The sequence below is a fragment of the Aptenodytes forsteri genome, unplaced genomic scaffold (assembly GCF_000699145.1).
Source record: "Aptenodytes forsteri isolate BGI_AS27 unplaced genomic scaffold, ASM69914v1 Scaffold1, whole genome shotgun sequence".
Classification (NCBI taxonomy): domain Eukaryota; kingdom Metazoa; phylum Chordata; class Aves; order Sphenisciformes; family Spheniscidae; genus Aptenodytes; species Aptenodytes forsteri.
In genome coordinates, this window is record NW_008795035.1 from 2,361,597 (window position 1) to 2,389,080 (window position 27,484).

At 40.8% G+C, this 27,484-nt stretch overlaps 1 protein-coding gene across 7 annotated transcripts; it reads left to right on the top strand.

Moving 5' to 3' along the window:
- Positions 1 to 1,447: 1,447 nt before the first annotated feature.
- On the top strand, positions 1,448 to 18,217 carry SEMA6D (semaphorin 6D). 7 transcript variants are annotated; one of them, XM_009276485.2, is made up of 18 exons: positions 1,448 to 1,601; positions 2,024 to 2,135; positions 2,728 to 2,788; positions 2,902 to 2,964; positions 3,055 to 3,156; positions 5,185 to 5,275; positions 5,553 to 5,672; positions 6,132 to 6,220; positions 6,971 to 7,188; positions 7,297 to 7,428; positions 7,606 to 7,761; positions 7,845 to 8,018; positions 8,787 to 8,927; positions 9,029 to 9,106; positions 9,912 to 10,003; positions 10,348 to 10,404; positions 12,255 to 12,422; positions 14,519 to 18,217. In XM_009276485.2, the coding sequence occupies exons 1-18, from the start codon at positions 1,493 to 1,495 to the stop codon at positions 15,820 to 15,822; spliced, it is 3,267 nt and encodes a 1,088-aa protein (XP_009274760.1). In that variant the 5' UTR covers positions 1,448 to 1,492; the 3' UTR covers positions 15,823 to 18,217. The 7 variants fall into 7 exon arrangements, with proteins under 7 accessions (XP_009274760.1, XP_009274761.1, XP_009274762.1 ...); XM_009276486.2 differs by having other exon boundaries at positions 9,942 to 10,003; XM_009276487.2 differs by lacking the exon at positions 10,348 to 10,404 and having other exon boundaries at positions 9,942 to 10,003.
- The last annotated feature ends 9,267 nt before the right edge of the window (positions 18,218 to 27,484 follow it).

Genomic DNA, 27,484 nt, shown 5'->3' on the forward strand with positions numbered 1-27,484 from the left:
GTCTCCTCACGGTCCAGCCTGAACTGACAGAGCTCAGCAGCCTTGTGGAAGGAAGAAGCCCTGCCCCTAGCCAGCCGTAGTATCAATTAACAAATACAGTATTTTCATCCCCAGTAAACATTACTGAAAGGTTAAGTGTTGTTATGAAGGGGTTTTTTAATTGCTTTTCAAATTATTAAGTGATTAATACTTATATGCTTTGCTGGATCTCGCAGCAATTCTTGAAACATTAAAATGGAAAGGCTTCTTTTTTTCTGTTTAGACAAAGAGTTCAATAACCAATTTCAGCAACTGCAAGGCATTGAGCTGGTGACTCAAAGCTCTGACCTGTGAATCAGGGCTGAATGAATGCCTCCAAAAGGTTGGAGGAGGGAATAGTACTACATTTGCCAGGTTTCTAATGAGAAATATGACCCCTGCCCAGACCACTTGTGGTCATTAAGGATTGCATTTCACTTTGAGATGTGTTTTCTTGCATCGTACCCAAATTGCAACTTGAGTAGTTACATTCTGCTCACTAAAATATCCCTGCGGTTTAATTGGAGAAGTTATGTTTCCCTTCCCCTCTTAAAAGCTTTGTTGTATAACGTTGTGGTGCTATCATAGTATGCGCTGTATAATCTGTAGAACACAGACACACACCCCCCACCCACCCCACCGTGAAAGTCTCTGAAGTTGCTAGCTTTCTGCAGAAACAAATAGAATTAGGGGGGAAAGCGGCATCTTGGGAACCCAGTTCAGCCTTGTGCCCCCGTTTGAGTCTCTTGCCACCCTTGCAAAGCATGTGACAAGCACCGTCACACTGCAGAGGCAGCATTTTTACATTTACTTTGCACATGGGTAAATCACTGCACAAGGCAAAGCGTCAAGTGTCTGGTCCTAGACATAAGGTCTTTCGCAATGAGCATGTTAGGCTTAGTATTATGATGGCACAGCCTGGAAACAAGCAATAATTTTAAAACATGGCATGGATGTTCAGACAGATTGTGTGTGTCATGACTTTCTGTGGATAAGATTTAGGTATTTTATGGGGAAAGGGTTTTATTGGATGACATTCAGTGATAGAGGGGATGGAAAGAGATTGCAGTTTAATTAAAATTCTAATCCCAAGTTTGACAATTTTTCTTGCCAGGTCAGCAGCCCGCATGTTCTGTTTGTGATTCCCGTGAATTAAATGGGCTGACAGTCATCAGCTTCTTCAGAATTGCCTGTAAATCCAGCTAAAAATTAGCAAACATCAATATGTCTCAGAGCAGCTTTGAGTAAGGACATGTCACGGAGCAGTTTTCCATCAACATCCATACAGGAGCCTTCCTTAAGCACCAATGTAGTCCACTGCTGCCAGTGCTCAAATACAAATGAAAAAACCCTTCTTCTGCAGTAGGAAGTCACGTTTACTGTCCTGTGCTGCTGAAAATCTCACTGGCGTGTTCCTGTCTTCCAGGTAGTTAAACAGTGTTGCCACAAAGGTAGTGCTCATCTTTCACCAGCCATGAGGCTTCCTCTGCTTTGTGCCTCCGTGATGCTCATGAGTCTGTCCCAGTGCCGAGCTGTCAGCTTCCCTGAAGATGAGGACCCTATTAACATTGTTGACTACCACTGTAAGTAATCTGCAAATGGTGCTAACCGCTAGGGAAAAAGTTTTAATGTCGGGTTTTTTTTCCTTGGGAAGTTAAAAAAAAAAAAAAAACGCGAGGGAAAGTTTTAATGTTGGGTTTTTTTTTCTTGGGGAGTTAAAAAAAAAAAAAAAAAGCCTCGTTTTTTGAAATGTGTTTACTGGCTTTGTATCTTTAATAGAACACTTAATCATTTTTCATTTTAAGCAATCAGAAATACAGCAATAACTTCAGGAAAAAGAACATTTGCTGACATTAGCCATCTTTTTCTCATTTATATTCAAGACATTACTCAAGGAATTTAGTTTAAACCCTTCTACACCTAGTATATACAGCTAATCAATGCCATATATTGATTCTTTAGCTCTATAATCCTGAGTGATGGTGTAGCCCATTTTTACTTGCAGATTCAAGGCAATATCCAGTATTTAGAGGACGCCCTTCAGGCAATGAATCTCAGCACAGACTGGACTTCCAACTGATGTTGAAAATTCGAGACACACTTTATATCGCTGGCAGGTAATTTTCCTTCACTCAGTTCATTAGATTAAAATTCTTTTCTCTTCTGGTTTTGCATTAATGTGTAAAATTCATTTAGAAAAATCTGCAGAATATGATAAAAATTAGAATTGGGGGAGGACTTCCCAGAGAAGTATACCGTATCTATGGCCAGTGCATGAAAATTGGATTTGAAGGCTGCAGTTACTGTAGTTATGCTAAAACCAATGATCAAATACTCTCTTCCCTCTTTTATATTACTGCCCCGATAAAAACCTCTCCTGATCATCTTAAACTTGGACTGACACATCAGGGATGTAGGAAGTGAGGATAACACACTTGAATATTTACAGTCCGGATTAGTCTTCAACAGAATGGAATTCCAGAGATGGATAGCTGGACGCTGTAGGTGCTATCTAAGGACCACACCAATAAAAATCAAACCCACCCTGTGTTGCCCATGACCAACCTTCTTCCCTTTGTATTAAACACAGAAAATCCATAAGCATTTCATAGAAGTTTCTGGTCTAACAAAACACTCTAAAAATAGAGTTAGCTTATCAAAAATAAGGCAAATTAATTCATGAATTTACTTGTGTCTTTTTGCAAACAGGGACCAAGTTTACACTGTAAACTTAAATGAAGTTCCAAAATCGGAAGTTACTCCAAGCAAGGTGGGTAGATACAGGTGCTGGCAAGGGAGAGGTATTTTCTTTGGTTTTAATTTCTTTAAGATTTTTTTTTGTGGAAAGGAAATCCAGTGTTCTTTTCTGGTTTGATTTAACAGAAATTAACATGGAGGTCAAGGCAGCAGGACAGAGAGAACTGTGCTATGAAAGGCAAACATAAAGTAAGTTTAGCACATACATTATAGAAAAACAACACTAATATTTATTATATATGTGAAGTCTGTGATTAATATGTCTTACTGTCTTTTCAGGATGAATGCCATAACTTCATTAAAGTCTTTGTTCCACGAAATGATGAGATGGTGTTTGTCTGTGGAACAAATGCATTTAACCCTATGTGCAGATACTACCAGGTAAGAATATTGAAAATGTCATGAATCTGTTACTGGGTTTCCTTGCACTGATTATGCTGTAGCAAATACATCCAGTGTGACTGGAGAGTGCTTCAAGGTGAAAGAAAAACAGACAGAAGCCAATGTGCTGAATTAAGTTTTCTGGAAAGACAATGTTATGCTTTTGTGCCAGTGTACAAGCCTCGTTTTTTTCAAATTGAAATGTGTTTACTGGCTTTGTATCTTTAATAGAACACTTAATCATTTTCTTAAAAAAGCAATCAGAAATACAGCAATAACTTCAGGAAAAAGAACATTTGCTGACATTAGCCATCTTTTTCTCATTTATATTCAAGACATTACTCAAGGAATTTAGTTTAAACCCTTCTACACCTAGTATATACAGCTAATCAATGCCATATATTGATTCTTTAGCTCTATAATCCTGAGTGATGGTGTAGCCCATTTTTACTTGCAGATTCAAGGCAATATCCAGTATTTAGAGGACGCCCTTCAGGCAATGAATCTCAGCACAGACTGGACTTCCAACTGATGTTGAAAATTCGAGACACACTTTATATCGCTGGCAGGTAATTTTCCTTCACTCAGTTCATTAGATTAAAATTCTTTTCTCTTCTGGTTTTGCATTAATGTGTAAAATTCATTTAGAAAAATCTGCAGAATATGATAAAAATTAGAATTGGGGGAGGACTTCCCAGAGAAGTATACCGTATCTATGGCCAGTGCATGAAAATTGGATTTGAAGGCTGCAGTTACTGTAGTTACGCTAAAACCAATGATCAAATACTCTCTTCCCTCTTTTATATTACTGCCCCGATAAAAACCTCTCCTGATCATTTTAAACTTGGACTGACACATCAGGGATGTAGGAAGTGAGGATAACACACTTGAATATTTACAGTCCGGATTAGTCTTCAACAGAATGGAATTCCAGAGATGGATAGCTGGACGCTGTAGGTGCTATCTAAGGACCACACCAATAAAAATCAAACCCACCCTGTGTTGCCCATGACCAACCTTCTTCCCTTTGTATTAAACACAGAAAATCCATAAGCATTTCATAGAAGTTTCTGGTCTAACAAAACACTCTAAAAATAGAGTTAGCTTATCAAAAATAAGGCAAATTAAATTATGAATTTAGCTTATCAAAAATAAGGCAAATTAATTCATGAATTTACTTGTGTCTTTTTGCAAACAGGGGGACCAAGTACACTGTAAACTTAAATGAAGTTCCAAAATCGGAAGTTACTCCAAGCAAGGTGGGTAGATATGCTGGCAAGGGAGAGGTATTTTCTTTGGTTTTAATTTCTTTAAGATTTTTTTTTGCGGAAAATAAGGCAAATGAATTAATGAATTTACTTGTGTCTTTTTGCAAACAGGGACCAAGTTTACACTGTAAACTTAAATGAAGTTCCAAAATCGGAAGTTACTCCAAGCAAGGTGGGTAGATACAGGTGCTGGCAAGGGAGAGGTATTTTCTTTGGTTTTAATTTCTTTAAGATTTTTTTTTGTGGAAAGGAAATCCAGTGTTCTTTTCTGGTTTGATTTAACAGAAATTAACATGGAGGTCAAGGCAGCAGGACAGAGAGAACTGTGCTATGAAAGGCAAACATAAAGTAAGTTTAGCACATACATTATAGAAAAACAACACTAATATTTATTATATATGTGAAGTCTGTGATTAATATGTCTTACTGTCTTTTCAGGATGAATGCCATAACTTCATTAAAGTCTTTGTTCCACGAAATGATGAGATGGTGTTTGTCTGTGGAACAAATGCATTTAACCCTATGTGCAGATACTACCAGGTAAGAATATTGAAAATGTCATGAATCTGTTACTGGGTTTCCTTGCACTGATTATGCTGTAGCAAATACATCCAGTGTGACTGGAGAGTGCTTCAAGGTGAAAGAAAAACAGACAGAAGCCAATGTGCTGAATTAAGTTTTCTGGAAAGACAATGTTATGCTTTTGTGCCAGTGTACAAAATAGAAATGACACTGTCACCCGTTTATTTTTCTTCCCTAGCTGAATACCTTAGAGTATGATGGGGAGGAAATTAGTGGTTTGGCAAGATGCCCATTTGATGCCAGACAAACCAATGTCGCCCTCTTTGCTGGTAAGAACTTTTGCCTGTAATGAGTCTAAATGATTAATGACACCAAAGGAGCCAGAGAGCTTTTAAAGCAAGCACAGGAAGGCTAAAGGTGTCATGGTGCCCCTGCTCTTAAATTTTTTAAAGGGCCTCCAAAGGATTAGAAGCTGACCTGTTAATAAGTAGGTTACAGCAACTTGGGGAAGAGTGGCAGTAAAGAAATGGGGAAACGTACAGGCTAGTCAGAATTCTGTAGAATATTAAAGGCCTCTTAATACCACGTTTTTAACTTCCGTTTTAGATGGAAAATTGTATTCGGCAACAGTAGCAGATTTCCTGGCAAGTGATGCTGTTATTTATCGCAGCATGGGGGATGGATCTGCCCTAAGAACAATAAAGTATGATTCCAAATGGATAAAAGGTAATTTGGGGGAGTATTTTCCCATACACATGGCAAATGTAATTTCTCTGGCACAGAGGGTCAAGTAATTCGCAGCCAGCGTGCTTTACGCATATGCTACAACGTCAGCGTATATGCGGCTTTCAGTACGGTATGATTACAATAAGAAAGCAGTTTAATACAAATAAAGCAGAATTTTTGCTAAATACATCAATGAATGAATCTGCAGTAACAAAATACCTTAGCTGAAATGCAATTCCTCTGAGGCCTTTTTGCAGTCCATTAGCCGACATCGAAGACTTCAAGTTCATTTAAGCTCCAGTGCACCCATATTTGGACATCCTAAAGTATCTGGAAGGCTGGAGCTCATGTTAGCTGGTATGGACCTGTGGAGAAGCCGCCAAGTCACACAGCGTAGTCAGTGTCGTGTGCCGATCGAGTAGTTCTTTGAAGTAACCTTCTCCTTGCTCTTTCTTACAGAACCGCACTTCCTCCATGCCATAGAATACGGGAACTACGTTTATTTCTTCTTCCGAGAAATTGCTGTAGAGCACAACAATTTAGGCAAGGTAGGTATTGTCACAGCGAGCTGTCAGGTAGCCATGAGTCGTAGCAGAATGAGATCACCCTAAAACAGTATCAGAAACAAGCACAGTCTGCAATATGAAGGAGGGACTAGTACAAAGTTTGCACAGTTTTCCCATCATTATAATTTACGGGGGGGGCGGGAAGAGAAATAGAACAGTGCATTCTTCAACCAAAAAGTTGTTTCTGTTCTTTGAGCCTTGCTGTCAGGCGAGCTCGCTACAGGTATCTTTTAGTATTGCTGTCGCCTTAGTGCTGCTGTTGCCTTAACGCTCGTGGCAAGTAATGGAAAATCTGAGGGTTTTTTCATGCTTATTAAAGAAACAAAAGAAAACAACACAAAAGAAGAGTTTCAGAGAAGTTTCTCTAATGTCCCTGGATATTGAATAATTCAGTCATGCCAGTACAGAGTATAATACTCATGCCTCACCATGGAAGGATATTCTATAATAAATTATTAAATCCTTTACACATGGTTAATTAAAGTCTCTAAATCTCACTAACAATATGATTTTGAAGGGAAAAAAGGGTGGGGACAAGCTGCAGAGTTGCATTTGCTTGGTGATACATTAAGATGCCTGTGCACTGCCAGCTAAACACTGTTTGCTCTCATCCTTTCTGTGCAGATAAATGGCAGCTTCCTGTTAACAAAATTATCTTTGGTGTTAACAGCTTTCCTTGCATCTCTCAAGCCTTTCTCCCTTTTCCTTGGGTTTTTTTTTTGCCCGTCACAGGCTGTGTATTCCCGTGTGGCACGCATATGCAAAAATGACATGGGGGGGTCCCAAAGAGTCCTGGAAAAACATTGGACATCCTTTCTGAAAGCTCGGCTCAACTGCTCAGTTCCCGGGGATTCATTCTTCTACTTTGATGTTCTGCAGTCTATCACAGACATAATAGAAATCAATGGAGTCCCCACGGTTGTCGGTGTATTCACCACACAGCTTAACAGGTGAGAGATGAGCAACCTTACATCAAAGGTAGTTCTCTGGTTCTGTCTTACACCGAGATTGGTGCCATTGTAGTCTGAGTTCTTGCAACTATTTTTCTCATTTTACAGCATCCCTGGTTCAGCCGTGTGTGCTTTCAGCATGGATGACATTGAGAAAGTCTTCAAAGGGAGATTTAAAGAACAAAAGACTCCTGACTCTGTTTGGACAGCTGTACCTGAAGACAAAGTACCAAAGCCAAGGTAAAAGGTTCTTACGATGCCATAATATTGCCCTTAAATCAGCTGCACTCTTGAGCGTCTTGTCGGGTAAAAAGCAAAGCAGAGTTTTACTCTTCAGCCATAAGGATGCTCGTTAGCAGGCTGCCTTCTCTCATTAACTAAAATACCAAGACGAAAACAATGTTGTTCTCCTTTCAGACCTGGCTGCTGTGCAAAACACGGCCTAGCAGAGGCTTACAAAACCTCCATTGATTTCCCAGACGAAACACTCTCCTTCATCAAATCTCATCCTTTGATGGATTCAGCTGTTCCCTCAGTCATTGAGGAGCCCTGGTTTACCAAAACACGTGTCAGGTATGACACCGTTCAAAAGTAACGCACGTGAAAAGGAAAACAAGAAAACGCGCTGTTAATGGTACGCCTTTTGGTCTTGATAGGTACAGATTGACAGCAATTGCTGTAGACCACGCTGCTGGACCCTACCAGAACTACACGGTCATATTTGTTGGCTCCGAAGCAGGAGTAGTGCTTAAAATCTTGGCAAAGACCAGGCCTTTTTCTTTGAATGACAGCGTATTACTGGAAGAGATCGAAGCATATAATCATGCAAAGTAAGTATTACCAGAACACCTAAGCTCTTCAGCTAGTCCTTGGTACCTAGCTAAAAAAATTTATGGTAACCGAAAACCAACTCATTATCACCAACATCACCACTTGTTTGTCATTTCAGTGTTCCTCATGTTGAATAACCTGAAAATATTTGGTCACTTGCCATTTTGCATGGGTTGAGTGAACAACCTAATTCCACTCCAGTGACGTCAGCGATACAGTCTAATTCTAGTGATACAGTCTAATTCTTCTGCAAATAGATACACTTCTTCCTGAATATGAAACGTCAGAACTATCTGCTGCTGTTAAAAAGAAATGACGTGAGCTTATCTTGAGGGTTTCTCAAGAGTGACCAATAATGTATAAACTATGTCTAATCGTTTTAAACTTGTTTATTCTGGCGCAAAGAATTTGGGAATGGAAGCATTCCGATTAGACTCTACAGGCATCCGATACAGGACTCCTGTTCTGCTCTGTCGAGATATTTATGCTGACTGAGAGAACAAAGAAAATGGATTTGGATTTTTTTCCTACGTAGTTCAGCGAAATTGTCACCTAGCTGTAAATAAGAGCCAGAAGCCGGCATTTGATAACCCGTAGGTTTGTTTAGAAATCACTCAGCCAAGAGTAGTAAGTTACATTTATATATGTAAGAAGTCTCTTTTCAGTATCTACACAGACAATAAATAAATAAAATGTTTGCAGTGTAAGCGCTGCACAAAGTACTACAGTTACTAAAATAATGGCCTCCTGTTATTTTTGCTGAACAGGTGTAATGCTGAGAGCGAGGAGGACAGAAGAGTCATTTCCCTTCAGCTGGACAGAGACCACCATGCTCTGTTTGTGGCATTCTCCAGCTGCGTCATTAGAATTCCTCTGAGTCGGTGTGAGCGTCACGGGTCATGTAAAAAGTACGGCCCCGTTCCTGAACTCCCTCTTAAAGGAAGGGCACCAACATCTCTTGGCAAGGAAGTAAAAAATGCATGATTTTTTGGGGTTTTTCTCTTGCAAGGGCATGTATTGCTTCACGGGACCCATACTGTGGCTGGTTAGACCACGAGGCATGTGGAAGAGTGACACCAGGCATGCTGTAAGTACTGCTTTTCAAATTAGCCCAGCATCTCTACGTACACTTTATAGACCACATGAGCTCATACCCTGTGCCTGTTCCCTTGCACTCAATAAATCTCCGTTTTTGAGGGGATGGTTTTTCGGTGTACTGTCTATGTAAGAGAACAGAATGCTGAAGTCTGACCTAATTCTGCAATCTCTAGGCGAAGACTTGCTTTCAGTGGGAGTTTTACATGTGTGGGGGAGGACGAGCAGACCTGTAGGAAGAGCAGTTGGAAGCAGGAAGGCAAGAAGTTGCTGCCTGCAAACCTGAGCAGCTCAGAGAGGACAGCACACAGTATCCCCTCCCAGGCGTGCTCACGGCCAGGGCACGGTCAATTGCAAATACGAAAGCACAGGATTCACAGTGGGAAGAGAGTAAGATTTTGCCTCCACGCTGGAGCTGGGGTGATACATATGCATACCAGAGGCATTTTGCACAAATCAAGTCTGTAACTTACAGTGCATTAGCAGCTGTATCTTAAAAAGAGGCCTTTGTAGCAGGCCAGTGGAAACCTTAACTAGTATAATTGGACAGTTGTATCTAAAACCAAGAGTACGCCCAATGTAGACGACATGATGAAGTTGCTGAAAAAAGGGATTTTTTTTCATTTCCTGGCATAAGCACGTCTATAGAATTTTAAAGCCTGGCGGTAACTAACTTGCGCGTTTTGTAAAACAATTTTTTGGGCCATATACCAGCTCTTGTCTATGTTTCCATTTGCTGCTTCCAGAAAAAAAAAAAAAGTCACCATTTGTTTCCCTACTAATACTGTTAATTGCAGGTTCTCTTTGTTTGTTTCATACAACCACAGCACCGGAGGATATGTGCAAGATGTCGAATACGGCAGCACAGCGCAGCTTGGGGACTGCCATGGTAAGGCATAGTCATTGCTGCTCGTCTGTAATGTCTCAACAGTAGTCTGTGGCCACACCTCACTATGGATGTTAAATTGATGATGAGCTTTTCAGTAACGCGATGACCACATCACCTGGTGTTACTGTGAATGTTCACAAAGCTGAGCTTTTTGGTCCTGGGTGGCAGAGTTTTGTCTTTCCTTCACCGGTTTACAACTGTTTGGGGTCAACAGCAAAGTATTGAAGAATTTCTTTTTCGTAACCAGTAATATTTTAGTTTTTATTTTCCATTACTCAGGTTTGAGATCTTTTGCTTTCTTTTTGTTACTTTTTACTGATTACTTGTTCCTTTAATTCTTTTAGAAATTTTGCCTACTACAGCTACACCAGATTACAAAATATTTGGCGACCCAACATCTGGTTAGTTTTTTTTAATTTTTTTGAATTAATGACCTTTACTTTCCTTCAGTTCAGCATTTTCAGCCCTTTTTTCCTTCCTTTTGCACAGTTGGCAATCCTCCATTTTTGTGCTTTTACTCATGTTCCCACTGATGGTAAAGATAGTGAGACTCTTCTCACTCAGCACTTCACCCTGTGTAGCCGCATGTTAACAGCTCATTATTTATTGAGACATCTTTTATTAAAGAGCCTGATTAACATAGATGACATCTTCACTGCACGAAAGTCCACTAAGCTTTACTCTTTATCCCCAGCCATGCATTTGTGAATGCCCCTATTGGTCATCTCTAGTAGATGAATGGCAGAATTTCATCATCTTCCTCCTTACCTCTCCTTTCCTCTTTTCCTTCTTTCCCAGCAAGCTTTTTGCACAAATACACATCTTCTAGAATGTGTATTTCTATATTTTTGAAATGTTTTAAGTAGTTTGTGCTAATGGAAAAAATTTAACATCACAAACTGTGTAGCTGAATGAGGACCTGTGTAGACAAAGGTGGCTTAGAAAAAAACTTTGTGCACTGTTGTCAGATGGACTTTCACATCCTTCTCTCCTTCAGTGATTTTTCTAATAGTGTGTTCACCGTCAGCCCCTGGTGTTCGGGAAGACAGGACCCCGTGTTCCTCTGCTGAACTCAAAAGCAGAACCTGTGTTGACTCCTGACAACAGGAGCAAGACCAAGCCTTTATTTCCCAGTCTTTGCTCCCGGCCCTTGGTCTCTGCTTTCAAACCAAGGGCACATTTCTGATTGACAAATACGAAAATAATCGACTTGTACGTTAAATTTTTAAGAGTGCAACAAGAACATTATTTTGTGTTTTGGTTTCTGATGATATATTTGCACTTCGGTAACTTGACAAGAAGCAATGTTTGAGATGAATATTTTCCAGATATATTTACCCATAATGTAAGTTAGAGTCTCGCTTAGGAAAGCAAAACAAAACAAAACGGTGTTACATGGAAATGCTACCTTGCTTGCATGAGTCTTTGCTTTATCAACTGAATTTTCAAAGGGCTACGTTAGGACACGGATATGACTGAACCTTATTTTCAAGTCCTGAATGAGTGTGCCTTTGAAGTACATTTCTCAGTCAGATCTCGAGCCATAGACGTTCCTGCCTAAACCTACCGGGACAGTGAACACAAAATACTTGAGTGTGCAAAGCAGACTTTGGATTGTAAACCCAATTTGATGTGTTTCCTCCTCACGTAGGCTATGGTGGTTCTGCTCAGCAAATGTACTGCAGAGGAGCCAGAATCTATGCAACGCTGTTCCTTAGGAACCATTACAAAATAGAGGTTAAAAACATTCCTTTCACCCCCACCTGTAGAAATGCCTCATTCAGCAGTTCCTGGTATACCATAATAGCACTAATGGAGCTGATCTGGTTTCTCAGGCGTAACCTGTCATGAGTGTGTATCTTTCCAAGTAACTTCTTTTTTTTTGAAGATGTTTAAAAGGCAGCCAAGTATGTTGTCTCCAGTGAAGAATATAGCAATTAAGTGGAATAAGTTGTGCTTTTCACCTCCACCAGTTGCTTACTTTAACTTTTGCACTGCTTTCGTGTTTGACTTCTCTGGCTTTTTGGCTAGCAGCTGTTGATGTTTTAATGTATTTTTTTCGTACCTAAAGTTTTGAACCAATTGATTTTAATCAGCCCCCTGTACTTCTGCAGAGTGTAGGGGGTCACATTTTGCTCTGACGTGTAACTCCCATTAAATACTGTCTCCAGCTATAGCTTAGATGCGCCATGAAACAGTGAGGAAAGCCTGACTGTAATACACATTAATAAAAATCTGTTTGCCACCACAGACATGGAGTTCTCCTCAGCTTCCATTACCACAATGGCAAGTATCCCAGTTATATCACCTAAAGTGATTGGTTCCTGGAAACCTAAAGTGACTGGCTCTCGGAAATTTGTAGTTCAAGATGACCCAAACACTTCTGATTATTCTGATCCATTATCAGGTGTCCCAAAGGGTAAGGCCTTACCAGGGAATACATTGCAGCTGAATGGAAACCTGATAGTCTCAGCATTGTCTAAGGCTTAAATGTAACAGCCGTGATTGTTGGGCTATATTTTACACCCATTTCCTGTGAATATGCAGACAGTGCAATCATGTTTTTCATACCTACTTATCCGGTGTACAAAGTGCTGCTTAGAGCTTATAATGGCAAGCACAGATAATAAGCTCAGCCTTTTATTCCTGGGGTGCCCCAAAGCTTCCGTTAAAATCAGTGGGAGTTCTGGATGCATTAGAAAAAATTACATTCAAGACTTACCTGCACCTCTGGTGGTTGTTTTCAAACCAGTCTAGTTTGGATACGACTGTTAGTCCTCTTGAATGGTTGCTTACAAGAGCTTAATGTTTTTGGGTTTGGTTTTTTTTGTTTGGTTGAGGGGGGGGGGGGAACAGAAAACAAAGCACAGCTCCATGACAGATCCATGCGTTAAATGGGGCATATCCCAAACTCTGCCTGCAGCACGTTTCTGAAGAACGTGGGTCAGATCTGAGCAAGGATGAGCTGAATTTTCATTCTCTGGATATGAGCATCAGTTCACAGATGATCTCAGTACATGGAGAGACACACACAGGTTTTAAGCCAAACACAAAAAGAAACGTATTCTGCATGTAATTCATCTTTCTGTAGCCATTCTTTCAGCTAAGTGTACCTTTGATTAGGCTCCTACGGCAACAAAGGCTTTAACTCAGTAGGACTATTACAGTCAACCAAAGAACCGAGAAGCTTCCAATCCCAAAACCAAGATTTAACACAAGTCTTCATCAGTACACAGAATAGCCAGGTGACAGACATGTTTGCACAATTCTGTATTTACTGAAAATCTCACCAGCCAAAACCCATTTGTGTTTTATTACCATTCACCAAAACATATCAGGTTTCCTATCAGCCATTATGGCAGTGCATTTGTCATTTTAATTTGTTGCAATTATTTTCCGTTTTGCTTTAAGTTTTTGTTATCATTTGCTCTTGGTTCTGAATCACATTTTGTGTCATAGCTATTAAGTGAATTTTACTCATGTTTTCTTTCTTCTTCTGCACAGTGCCATTAAAACCTATAACCCTGAACATTAACAATGTTCAAAGGCCTTGCCTCTAACAAAAGTCAATCTCTTCCTTCCCTCTTGCTCTTTCATTTTAACATCCCTTGGGATAGTTAACAGAATTACTTTCATTAAAAACTAACATTGTCTTAGCTGCAAGATGTCTGTGGTTGCTTTAAAAATCTCAAAAAACAAAGGGAGCTTGTTAATACACAAATAAAAAACTAATCCAATATTCAACTTCTTGGTCTAAGCTAAAAGTTTTCTAAATTTTAACATTCTCTAATAACTTAACCTTGCAAGTTGTTTTTTTAATGTTGTGCAAGTATTTATGTTCATTATTGACTAAAGAAAAGAAAAATTAGTGTTTTAATAGAATGACATAACCTTGAGCTTCAAAAATAGTACACTTGCATAATGCAAGGTGTGCCACTCCAAGGCTTGCAACCGATGGGTGTATGAGTTCACAAGTTTTGCACCATCTTACAGTAACGTAGTTATAACAATGCAGTATGTAAATTATACAGTTTTACACAACCTTTGCATAATCCTGTCTCTTTTTTGATACTGATTTATGAGTTGGGCAGAAAATTGAGAGCGAAATCCATCCATGAGTTATTAATTGCTGTCTGGCCCAGTAGCACCTTCTCACCTCAATTTTCCAGCAGAAATCATTAATGTTGATAACATACAGGCCCCTATTTGTGAGCCTTAAAGGAAATTTGGGGACAGGCTAAACCGAACGTAGTATGAGAGAGAAGCTTTGACGAGCATTCCCCATTATCAAAGAAAATGGACAGTCTTCATTTAGACTGATCAATGCTCACACAGTCATTTTTATTTATAAAATTACTTGCATTCACCAGTGCTGTGGATTGCAGGATCCAACTGAGTTACACTAGCACTAGACACAGAGCGCTTACAGACACTTGATGAGGGAGGCTACCTTCTTCTGAAATGTAATGGTATGAAGTACATGTAGATTTATGATATACTGCATGTCTTTTGCAGGTGTAAGGTGGGAAGTACAATCAGGAGAGTCCAACCAAATGGTACATATGAATGTCCTAATCACTTGTGTCTTTGCTGCTTTTGTCCTGGGAGCCTTTATTGCGGGAGTGGCCGTTTACTGTTACCGGGATATATTTGTGCGGAAATCCAGAAAAATACACAAAGATGCAGAATCGGCTCAGTCCTGTACTGACTCCAGTGGGAGCTTTGCTAAACTGAATGGGCTGTTTGATAGTCCCGTCAAGGAGTATCAACAAAACATTGATTCACCCAAACTTTACACAAACCTGTTGACTAGCAGAAAGGAGTTGCCACCAAACGGTGATACGAAGTCCATGATGATGGACCACCGGGGCCAGCCTCCGGAATTAGCTGCGCTTCCAACTCCTGAATCTACACCAGTTCTTCAACAAAAGACTCTGCAGGCTATGAAAAGTCAGTCGGACAAAGCGCATAGTAACCTCAGCGCTTCACGAAAGGAAACCCCACTAAAAAGCCCTCAGTTTTTTCCTTCCAGTCCTCCGCCCCACTCTCCTCTAAGTCATGGACATATTCCTAGTGCTATCGTTCTTCCCAATGCTACCCATGATTACAATACATCGTTCTCAAATTCTAATGCGCACAAGGCAGACAAAAAGATGCAACATATTGATCATCCACTTACAAAACCATCTAGCAAAAGAGACCACAGGAGATCTGTTGATTCCAGGAACACGCTGAATGATTTTCTGAAACACTTAAATGAAACTACTAGTAATCCCAAAGCAATTATGGGAGATATTCAAGTGGCCCACCAGACTTTAATGCTGGATCCAATGGGAAATATGTCTGAGATCCCACCTAAGGTTCCCAACAGGGAGGCGTCTTTATACTCTCCTCCATCAACTCTTCCGAGAAACAGCCCCACAAAACGAGTGGACGTTCCCACCACTCCCGCAGTACCAATGACCTCTTTGGAAAGGCAGAGAGGTTATCACAAAAATTCTTCACAAAGGCATTCAATATCTGCCCTTCCTAAAAACTTAAACTCACCAAATGGTGTTTTGTTATCCAGACAGCCTAGTATTAATCGTGGGGGGTACATGCCTCCCACGGCAGGCACAAAGATGGACTACATGCAAGGGACGCCTGTCAGCGTTCACCTCCAGCCTTCCTTGTCCAGGCAAAGCAGTTACACGAGCAACGGCACCCTTCCTCGTACAGGAATAAAGAGGACACCCTCCTTAAAACCCGACGTGCCACCAAAACCCTCATTCGTTCCTCAGACAACTTCAGTCAGACCACTGAACAAATACAGTTACTAGGACATGTCTGTGCTAAAAATGAGTGTGGCGTTGACCTGTACAGGTTGTGAGATGATGTTGTGGTAGACACGTAAGACAGAGACTTGCTTGTTATTAAAGAGAACAAAGTGGCCAAAGAAACTGTCTTTTACTTCAGCAACATCTGTGTCTTGCCACGTGTAGCTATAGCAAGACTTCGTGTACTTGCTAAGAGCAAACACAAAAAACAAAGGAAAGTGCTGGTCATTACATTTCTTTTGTTTGGAGCTAAGGAGACATGTAGCACAATGGGGTGGGGGCTACTTTACTGTTCTAGATAGCTAAAAAAAAGTTATTGGGAAAAAGAATCAGTAAGCAAATACTTGAAAAATGGGTTCCATTTTAGACTGCCATTAAGCGTGGTCCTTCCCATTAAATGTGAACATTTTAATATGTATGCATTCACCTTGCCTCTTGCACAAATGTCAGAAAATGGTAATGTCTCAATGAATATCTGGGTTAATAATCAATTTGCTGGAATTCAGTCTCTGGCCCAACTGTAGCATTATTATTTTTTTCTCTCCATATGTGTGGCATTTTGTTTGTGCCACGGATAAAGCTGTGCGTGTGTGTGGATGTGCGTGTGTACTGTACACACTAGGATGTACTTAGATTCCCATTGCATCTTTTATGCTATGGAATTGTTTACATTGAGCATGACTGAACAAACAGATGAGACTGCCTTCTGCAGCCCATGGGGTTCAGTTTGGAGACAGCCAAGGATGAACTGCGCATCTCTGCCAGCCTTCCGAATGGTAACGCCTCGATCAAATAGTCACCCAGTGAACGAGCGCGGATACGTTTAATTCCTCCTAACTCTGTTGTGCTGCTATTGATTCAGAGCTGTGCATTTCAAATCTAGTGTTTTGGGCTGGAACGGGGGAGTTCTACTGTGTTTCCACAGTGCCTCCATCCAGTACCCGGACGCTGTGAACTTGAGCCCCTGTACTTCTCATTGAGGGCAGCTAATGATCAATTCACTTGGCAAAGGCCTGTGTAACTAGAGAAGGTTACGTTTTTGTTGCATTTAATAATGCCCTACACGCTGATAGACTCTTGTCAATAAAAAAAGAAGAAACATTAATTGGCCTGGCAGAAGCAGTCTGTGAAAACTCAACAGTAGTGCAATCAATTTGTTTTTGTTGTGTAATGTAAGGTTTTTTTTCCAAAGTCATGCAGGTAATGACAATATTCTGTAAATATTATGTGTGAGTTTACCTGAATCTGTGCATTTTGTGCCTTATTCATGCAAATGATAAAAGTACTAAAAAAAAAAAAAATAAATCTGTCAAGTGTTCTCACTATAGCACATATCTCCCGAGTGCCAGTTGTAAAACCTCTCAACAGCACCCCAAAAAAAGAAAAAAGATAAAAAGCAAGAATAATTAATGGTAACTAAAGGCAGCCTACAATCCAAGAAGACAGCAGCATTAAATCACCTTACCGTGATAAACATTCCACTCCAGCTCTCTGAAGGATCAAACAGTTATAATGTGAAATCAAATGAGGTTTCTAGGGTAATGCAACACCTGCTAAAGTTGTGTAAGCTATTTAGTGGGGTTTACAGTATCCACTTGCAGCTGACGTTCAACACAGATGGCTATTTTAGCTTGCAAACTGCACACTACCACATTGTTTATTGAACATAACTATAGAAATAACCATGGCAGGGGAATATTCATGAATTAGCGGGACAAATAACTGCAATGGGTTTCAGAGACGGTGGAGATGTATGTGATGTGTTCGAAGGGGAGAAAAGGTTAGTCACTGAAAACTGGATCTCTGTTACAGAACAAAGAATGAAGGATAGAAGTAGTCATTTTTCTCTTGTAAAGCTGTAAGGGACATTTATTTCTTGAGACCTCTGGATCCAAAAATCAATGATCTCTCTTCCTAAACACTTCTGTCTTGCAACTAAAACACTACAGATTAATAACTATTAAAAATGTACTCTGTTGTCAAAAGACACAAACTGATCGGAATTCACTTTACAAATATTAATTAATACAGACTTGTGTGAAACCGAAAGATAAATGTATGTGAACCCTGATAACCTCCTGTAACATTGTGCTGCCTTGTAGATGGTAATGTGAGTTCTCTCAGTATTTATGTTGAAATTTCTAACATTCAACCTAGTCCTTATTCTGTTAATTTAATAATAAAAGATGCTTTATCCATTTGTGCAAAGGTAAACGCAGATTGTATCTTTTTTAATGGTACGGCATAAAAAAAGTAACCCTTAAATGAAGCTGCTCTATACTATAGAGTACTTTAACATGTATAGATATCTTGTAAACTTGTATTGTGGATGTGTAAATAATACGTTCTTTGGGTTTTTAACACCGCATGTAAAGTCAAAATAAAATATTCCAATGTACTGAGTGTCTAATTTCGTTATTAGTGAAGCTAGTTTTAGGTGTATTGTTGCTGGGATTACAATAGAGGAAGAGCTCTGCTTGCCTGTCCTAGCTCTGTGAAGAAGGCACAGGGACATCCTCTCATCAGCCTTACAGGGGACTTGCAGAGGCGGCCGGCGGCGCACGCGGGTGTCCTTCCATTTTCATTGCAGGCACATGTTGATATGCGTGGTGTTGAGGGAGAGCGGGTGTCTGTAGGTGACTTTCAGCCTCCTGAGTTAAATATAAGACGCCAAAGTAACCGGCATGCGGTGGTAGGGAGCAGTACGGCGTCGGGGCTGCCCATGTGACACACCGAGAAGATGCGCTGAATTTGCAAATACGTGATGTACGCCCGTATGAAGCCTCTACTGGAGCTCGATCCAGGTTTCCAGCTGCGCTCTGGTTCCTGCGACCCTTTCTTGTAAGGTTAGAAAAATACCAATTTTGTGCAAATACAGTACAGCCTTGAAAGAAAAAATGTAGGCTACAAAAAGAGATCATTTCTGGCAAAATTAATTGCAGACCCTACATAGCAGGACATTCCTAAATACTTACTAATGCTTAATAATTGAAATTCACGTTTCAGGCAGACAGTAAAGCCCAACAGAAATATATGTGCCGTATATTTAGTATGTGCCAACATCACACGTAATTTTAAAATAATCAGGGTAATTTAGTATCAGAAAACAAATATAGCGTATTCTTTTAATTAAAAATTGATTTTAGATAATGGATAAAAATGATTTGTTATGAGATTATGCTGTCAAGGTATTAATCATTTGAAATCACCCTGCATGTTACAACAATACAATGGCACCTAGCTGTAGCTTACTAAAAAAAGAAAAAAGGCTTTTAAAGGGAAAAGAAACATGGTGCTAAAGTCCCAAACCTCCGATGGCTCAATATCTATTTTTTCTAGTGCAGAAGCAAATTTAGATTTCTTTTTATTGATGTGTTTTTTTTCATTGGATGTCTTTATATATGAAATAGATACACACACAGCTGTCGTATGCTGCAAGCCTGTGCTGCTTTTCCAGTTTAAAATTAACTATGCCTTTGACATGAAAGTGTCGGCCAGTATGGCTAAAGGTGTTCCCGCTGTGAAGGGGCAGTACCTTTTGAAGCACGCCTACTTGAATAATTTTCAGTCAGGCATTAAGGGTCGTAATGAGAAATTACAAATAGTTATTTTAGTGATATACAAAAGTGCATCTACAACACGGTGGAAAATTTTTGTTCAGAAAACATCTGTATTTATGCTGTCTAAAAGGTGTCAAGTGACCATTTTCCACAGTTACTTGTTTGGGTCCGTACTGAACCAGCCTTCGCCTAACCAGAGTGATGTGGTGGCTGGATGGGTCTAGCCAGACAGTCGCCTCTCCCGACGTGCTCTGCCGGGCTACATGGTGGGTGCAACCACCACAGAAGTCTATGAAAACAAATATTCACCGTTTGTTAGACAAATAAGTACAAGAAAAAAAACCTCTCCTTTTACTAACAGAGAGGGAATGTGGCAGCCAAAGGCTAACCGGCCGTAACGGCAGCTTTTAAACTGCTTTGTCTTTAATGATAATACCAAAGCAGCCACCTACAGACTCCCCATTCTGAAAGGGAACTGCAACAATAAGGAAAAGCATAGCAAGAAGAGAAATGGAAGCAATTTCAGTTTTCCTTCTCAGATGCTCTCCTGGGTCAATTGGTTGGTTTTAAGCATCCCGAAGTCTCTCTTGAAGAACATCCCGTAGCTGATGAGCACATGAAGGGTGCTTGATGCTGGCAGGCAGCACAGAGTTGGCCTGAGCGCTCGGGGCTGCGGAGAGGCGTGCGCAGTCCTGGTGTGGGCGCGTGAAGGCAGAGGAGAGGCTCCCACCCATCTCCGGCTTGCTTTGGTTTTTGTAGAAAAAAAACCATACATAATTTTGAACAGAACACAGACAAGTAAAAAAGACAAAACAAAAAAGGGCTGCAGGCCCATAGTAGTGAGATGATTGCAAGAAAGCCAATTTGTAAAGCCGTGAGTAGTTATCTGTATGACTGCGCTGCACGTGAAGGCAGAGGAGAGGCTCCCGCCCATCTCCGGCTTGCTTTGGTTTTTGTAGAAAAAAAACCATACATAATTTTGAACAGAACACAGACAAGTAAAAAAGACAAAACAAAAAAGGGCTGCAGGCCCATAGTAGTGAGATGATTGCAAGAAAGCCAATTTGTAAAGCCGTGAGTAGTTATCTGTATGACTGCGCTGCCAGCACAAACCTATGGCCTTTTAAATTGGGGGCTTAGAGTAATCAGAGTAGTTACAAAAAAAAAAAAAAAAAAATTGCCTCTGTCTTAGTGCCGTCTTGCTAATGACTCACTCTGTGACCCTGGGAAGATTATGCAGGGTTTATTCAATATAATGGATCCTCTGAAGGCAGTTGGAGTATGTGCAGTTGGTCTGTTTGTAACGTTTTCCACTTACGAAGGTTTTCTTATTTTTCCTTCTCCCTCTGTGATTCTGAGCACCAGCAAGGACATCTTGCAGGTAAATAAAGGGAAAGAGAACTCCCTTCCCATCTGGGAAAGGTTAGTATTTGCAGGAGCTGGGAGGAGCTGGTATTTCCCCAGGTGCCTACTAATTTCATGGGATGGAAAAATATTTTTTAAAAATTGATCACGACAAAATACCTCATAAACGCAGCATCTGGACTTCAGCTGGGATGTGCAAGCTTTTCATATAAAAAGCAGTACCAGGAGACCAACCTACCAAGACTGCATTTGTTGTTCAAATGTCATCATAGCACAGTATGAAAGAGCAAGAAACCAAAGGATTTGGAAGGAAAAAAAACATTTAATTAGATTCATCTTTGCTCAGAGAACTAGACATTCTCGCCTTTTTATTCAATCATACTAAAGTGCAACTGGTGTGAGTGCAACTCTGGACCAGCCACTGCTGCCGGCCTGCAAACATTTTTGTAGACATATTGCATTGGCCTGACACACATCTGAAATTATAATCTGTCCTGAACACTCGACTGAGAAACCATTTCTCCTCTGCCTGAAATGAAATTTATTGGAAGCTCTGATTTTATTAGCGCATTCTGAATTCATCCGATGACCTGATTTATGGTCTGCTTGCTTGCTTTTTTTCCTACAGTCACCAACTTCTTTTCTGAGCTCTGCTCGTTAAAATCATAACTAGATCCAAGTCTGTCTCCTACAGTGAAGGCTGCTGACCAGAGCAGGCATGCCAGAGGGTGACCGTGTTTAGGTAAAGTTTGAGAATTCCTTGGGCTGTCAACGGTGGCACTGCCAGACTGGTGCCTCTGCCCTTCATGTCAGCCAGAAAGAGTGGTGCTCAAGCTCCTGTAATACTTTACGGGTAGGGAAGAAGAAGAAAATCTACCACATGGACAAGCTGTCCTGACCATTTTCAGGAACGGTCCCCATCTGCCAATAAAAAGGATGTTTACGACAGGAAAACTTGACTGGCCAAAAAAAAAAACCAAACCCAACCCCAAAACCGACCTGCACACATCTTGCTCTCCTTGTTTTGTGAATCACAGGCTGTTTTTCCAGGGCAGCGTCCCACTGATTTGCACAAAAATGAGCAAAGAATAACAGTTCTCAGTAAAGGCCCTTCTGCAGGATCATACCTGGCCGTAATAGCTGTTTTGTAACTTTTTCCAGTAGCTGACCTTAAACATTGGCAAAGGCAGACCATGAGCTAACGGGTTTGCTTCTGTTGCCGTATGACAGCCTTTAACATATGTCTAGTCCTGCACAGAAATGAACGGCTGCCTAGTAAGAGAAGAAAGGTGGCAACTGGCTTTTAATTTGGGTCACTTTAAGCACAGGCTTATTTCTCAAATCTTTGATTTACAATACTGGCCTCACATGAGGAAAAAAATAATCAAAAGTAGATCAGAGCAGATGAATCATAAAAGCAACGCACAAGCTAGCTGTATCTTCCCTTTCTGTGCAATGAATATCCATCTGATCACTCCGATTTCCTCAGGAATACGTGTTGGTCAATTAACAGCTTGAGATTTTTTTTGTTACGGACTAATGGTAAATTTTTATAATCAGGCCGTGCTGTATAACCGTGAATGGCTATTAGTCACAGGTTATTGTGCCTGGCCAACGATTAGGTGAGCGAGAAGCACTCCCAATATTAATGCTGTATGTGAGAATTGATTTCTGTGAAAGCTTGTGCATGCAGCTCTGATGTTCAGTCTCTGTCACTGTTAGTGCGGGTGAAATACTGACTCCATCGAATGAGATGGCAGAGCTGCATGGGGCCAGGCCTTCACCCTCAATCACTCAGACGTTCCCAGAAAGCAAAAGCTAAGGAGGTGTGAGCAAGGCCAAAGCAAAATGGGATGCACATTGGCAGGGAAGCATTTGCTGTAACAGGACGCAGCCCCAACATCATCTCTGGCCACGTTTGTTTGATAAGAAGATAAAGGCTTCAGAGTAAGAAAAAATGCCTCTGCGGGCATGGTCTGCTTTTTCTGGTTTTTGGAGGGTTTTCCAGCAGGTACTGCAATGGGAGTGGAACAGGCTCGCTTAAGCCAGCTGACATTTTGTGTGTGGAATCCTCTTGCCATCCCTGGACCACAGTGTGCATGGTTGTAAGTTTGCCTGGTTTTAAATTCATTAGAAAAGCCCATTACATATTACACTCAACTGGGACATAAGGTGCCAAATGCCAAACTCCCAGGCACAAGAGAAAAGGTAAATAAAGGCACCCACTGAGCACGTTGAGACTATCCTGTAGGGAGCTGCTTGTGCTAACGGAAGCAGAAGAGGGTGTTTTGTGGTGCTTGTTTCACTTCTATTGATAACACTCAAGTTAGGGATATCAAAATATCAAAATCACAGAATCACAGAATGGTTGAGGTTGGAAGGGACCTCTGGAGATCATCTGGTCCAAGCCCCTTGCTCAAGCAGGGCCACCTGGAGCTACTCAAGCATTCAGGAAATCACTGACCTGAATTAGGACCCTGAACTGAAAGGCAGTAAAAATGATTACGCATCCTTAAAATCCTTTCTAGGAGAACTTTCAGATTAAGCAGGTCTTTTTGCATAAAGGTGAAGTTTTTCTTCTACCCAGACAGGTGAGTTTGGATATCCGACTACTATTTTTATTGCAGCACTTATTTCTCTTTGACAAGCATAGAGTGCACATCTCAAACAGTCCTTCACTGTTCAGATCCCAGAGGATATCAGCTGATCCTAACACACAACGTACCACTCTCCATGCGAGTCTTTCATCTGAAGTGACATCATGATCAAAGGCGAGGTTATACGGAGTGCAACACACTGTGAGAAAGTCACGTGGTATTTCAGAGCTGCTTCATTACTGGGATGGATAGTTCAGAAAGCACTTGAAAATGACATTTTGCTATACATGGTATGTTCCATATTACAAGCATTCCTTGCTAGTTCCTGCTGCTTCAGTTAAACTGCAGTACTTGGTAAAAGCCTGGATTTTCTCTTCCACAGGAACAAAATTCCAGGTAGAATTTCTCCCCATACTCTGAGGGAGGGGGTATGCATCAAAAGGCTCTAACTACATAAGATATTCCAAGCCAGGAGGGACAAATTATCACACAGGGCACAAAGCAAGATCAGTTGCCAAAAATATACTTTTTTGTCACATTTCAGACTAAAACCACTTAGAAACCTGTCATCTCAATTTGATGGGCGGAAGGAGAAAATGTTTGCCCTGAAACTGGTTGACAGAATGGACAGCTTTATGACGTTGGCTTCTAACAAAGTCTTGCACAAATGCCGCACAGCTAACAATTCTATCTAAATCCAGTACTGGATTTTTTTATACTCCTCCTTGTGTTCTCTAAAACATAGTTTCACTTGTCCTGCACAGGACAATAACTAACCTGTCTTGAAGCCTCACTTGGGTATTTTAGTGCTCATTTGTTCTTTCATAAAGACCTTCCAATGAAGGCTTCTCCTCTCTTTGGCTGATGCTTCATAGGATATTCTACTTCCCCTCTGCTTCAGATGCAAGGTCAAGTCAGGGCCAGAGGAGCCCAGCTTCAAAAAGTCAGACTGCACCTTTGTTATGCCACCCGATCTCACCTCCAAGCTCGTCACAGCAATAATGACAAGAGAGAACCTTCTCCAGGATGGTCCTCGATTAGCTCTTTCCTATCAAGCATGGGCTCCTCCATCCCAACAATGTAACTTCTGTGTTGACATCTGTACCTCTGAAAATTTCCCCAGATCTTGTCCATAACAGGGTCAGGGAGAGCAGTGGGGAGATGACAGACCCACACCAAACCAGGAATCTCAAAGCAAGACTGGAAAACCAATAGAAACCAGCAGGAGATACATGTCTAAATACCACTCGTGCCTTTGAAAATCCCCTCAGCTGTTAGGCCCATTTAATCCTCGCTCTCTGTTCAGACGTTAACAAAGACGCCAGCTATCACCCTATAGGCACAGGGAAGAACCATGGCATCTCTGGAAAGCATACCAAATCCCCTAATCCCAACCCAAAGAAGCTACAGACACCAACTAGCTAATACCTCATGATGAAGACAGGTTTTCAACCAATAACCACAGGCCTATGAAGTCCCCGATACCTTATTTAAGTATTTCTGAACTATCCAAAGTTGCAGAATGTGTTTTCATTTTGGGGGTTATTTTCCTAGATGGGTTGCTTTGCTGTTATGGCTGTTGTTTTAAAATAAAGCAATTCTGGAATACTAATAAGTCTATGTGGATTTTTTTTCCCCAAGAATATTACAAAAGTTGACATTAAATGTACTAGCCTGAACTCAGTTTCTGTCTGATTTAATAAATCTATGCCAGCCAACCAGCAATATTTTTTTTTTTTAATTAACCCTGGAGGTTAAATGGAAGTTTACTAAAATCAGAATATGTTAAATGAATAATTTCTCTTGGCTTCTTTCAGGAAGTCTCTCTCTCTTACCCCAATAATCAGTTCAGCTGCAAAGAGATCAATAAGGTCTTTCAATTCAATGAGTAGAAGGCATACATTAAAAAGTTTGTAACAAACCTGATGATAGACTGGAGAAGATATTACAGCCTATTATGTGTTCTTTTGACACTAAATCTATCTGCTAAAAATTCTTGAGGAAAGGTTTCTGCCCATACACTAACGTTGCCAAATGGAATAGTCTGTTAGCGTTGCTTGAGAAGATTTCCTGGCATTTATCCACAAACACAAGTCTTGTCTGTTAAATCCTCATTACGGGAGAAACCAGACTTTTAATCCTGAAACCAAAAATAGCTTCAGAAGCCAACCATTGTTGGGTCTTCCCATCCCATAAATGGACAAAGCAGGTTATCATTTCCTAGACTACAATATCCCAGTTAAGAATCCTCCCCTTCCCCATTGAGGAGACTCCCAACCTAACAGCTCACCAGGTACGGTGTGCACAGCCCCAGATACACTGCACACGCTTCTGCGCCACTTTTTTGTTAGGAAGCTGTCTCCACGTAGCAACTGGGTTTTGTTAGCCCCAGGAGTGGTCACTCAAGACAGTTCAGCGCAGGTTACGCTTGTGAGCAAAGACTAAATTCAAGGTGATTTAGTGTCAGTCTCACTGAAGTACATGGAACAGTATAAAACCCTCCAGTTATAGCCTCTTTTGGGCTGTAATTATACTGATAGTTTTAGATCATTAAATATAGCCATCATCGCACTTCTATCAATCTCTTAAGCCAAACGTGCAGACTCACAAACAAAAGGAGTGTTTTTAAGAGAGTCAACTGCAACAAGAACTCAATGACAGCGTCCACGGCAGCACGCCGGAGCTTAGCTACGCAGCTCCCAGCGGAGCAGCAAGTGTTTTTACATCCGCCGCAGGAGGCAGAGCTAATGTGCTAGAAGAATTTCATGCTGCAGAATCCCCTCCATGGATTTAAACCCTCAGAGAGAAATGTCTTGGCTTATTCCCGTGATATTTCTGTAGAACAGAAACCACCTGACAAATTACTTCTGGTCATGTTTGGCAGGGATTTACCAACAGTGGTTCAGTTCTCATCACAGTCTCAGTTTTCCTCAGTGGCCCCATTTTGTTCTTGTTAAGTAAACAAGACTAGCACTCAGAAAAGTGCTCAAAGTAAAGCACTTTATATTAGGTGCCTGACTGAAATAAGCATTTCAATTAGATTCATTAAAGAAGTTATTACTTGTTAATTGAATAGCAACAGACTGCTAAGGATCACTTATTGAGGGCTAATAAGTATGTAAGAGCAAAATCTACTCTTCATGTAATTCCATCAGCAATAAACTAGTGTAATTAGCTTCTTACTAACAAACTTAAATTGTGGGGAATGTTGAGGCAGATAATTGGCACTTAGGAAGATACCTATAGTAAGTTAGTGCAGTATCAATTAACATACTTACGAAATGTCAGTTTAAACTCTGAACAAATAGTTCATACCAATGGGCTGTGGGTTACTTGGTTAAATGCTATTTAAATGCTTAAACTTTCATAGTCAGAAAAATTAAAACAAGTCCTCTCACTGGTCTTTTTAAAAACTATTACAGATGCCTCATTTCCAGGTGTATATCCTATGGATTACCTGCAATAACCATCAGTAAGGACTCTAGGGCGCAGGCTATGCACACCGACACATGTGGGTGATTCAAGGACTTGTTTGCCCAGGCTGCTGTCTGCTCAGGAGCCTGCTTGCCTCTGACCGCTCACTCCCTCACACCGTGTGCAGGTTATTTAGCAACTCATTTTCACGGAATTGTACTTCTCTAAAGGAGTGCGAGTCATCTGAGGATCAGCTAATCCCTACTTCTTGCACTTCAGCAGACAACCCCCACAGGACCTCCACCCCTTTTCCAGTTTGATCAAATTAAGGTTCATACCTCACGACCGTGAGGTCTCATTTTATACATGAAGAATCTGAGGCACCAAAGCAGTAACTTTTGCCCAAAGGTGACTCAGAAAGATCACAGTAGCGCTGGGATCAATTCCTTCCCCAGGAGCTAGTACATATGATACCTTGATATGCCATTTGGACTCCGTAACCAACCTGAGCTGATGGAACAAGGTAAACATCAGTAATTGTCTGGTCAGGACAAGCAGCAACAGAACCGACCTTCATGCCTCTAGTCCTGTGATCTTATCACAGCTCCGTTTCTTCCTCCAAATATTCTCCAGATGTTCTGGAAAGGCTCTGCCTCCCTGTTTGAAATGGAAATCCCTCTGCTCTCTCTTTGACTTAACATGCAGTTTGGCTGCAGGAAATGAAACATT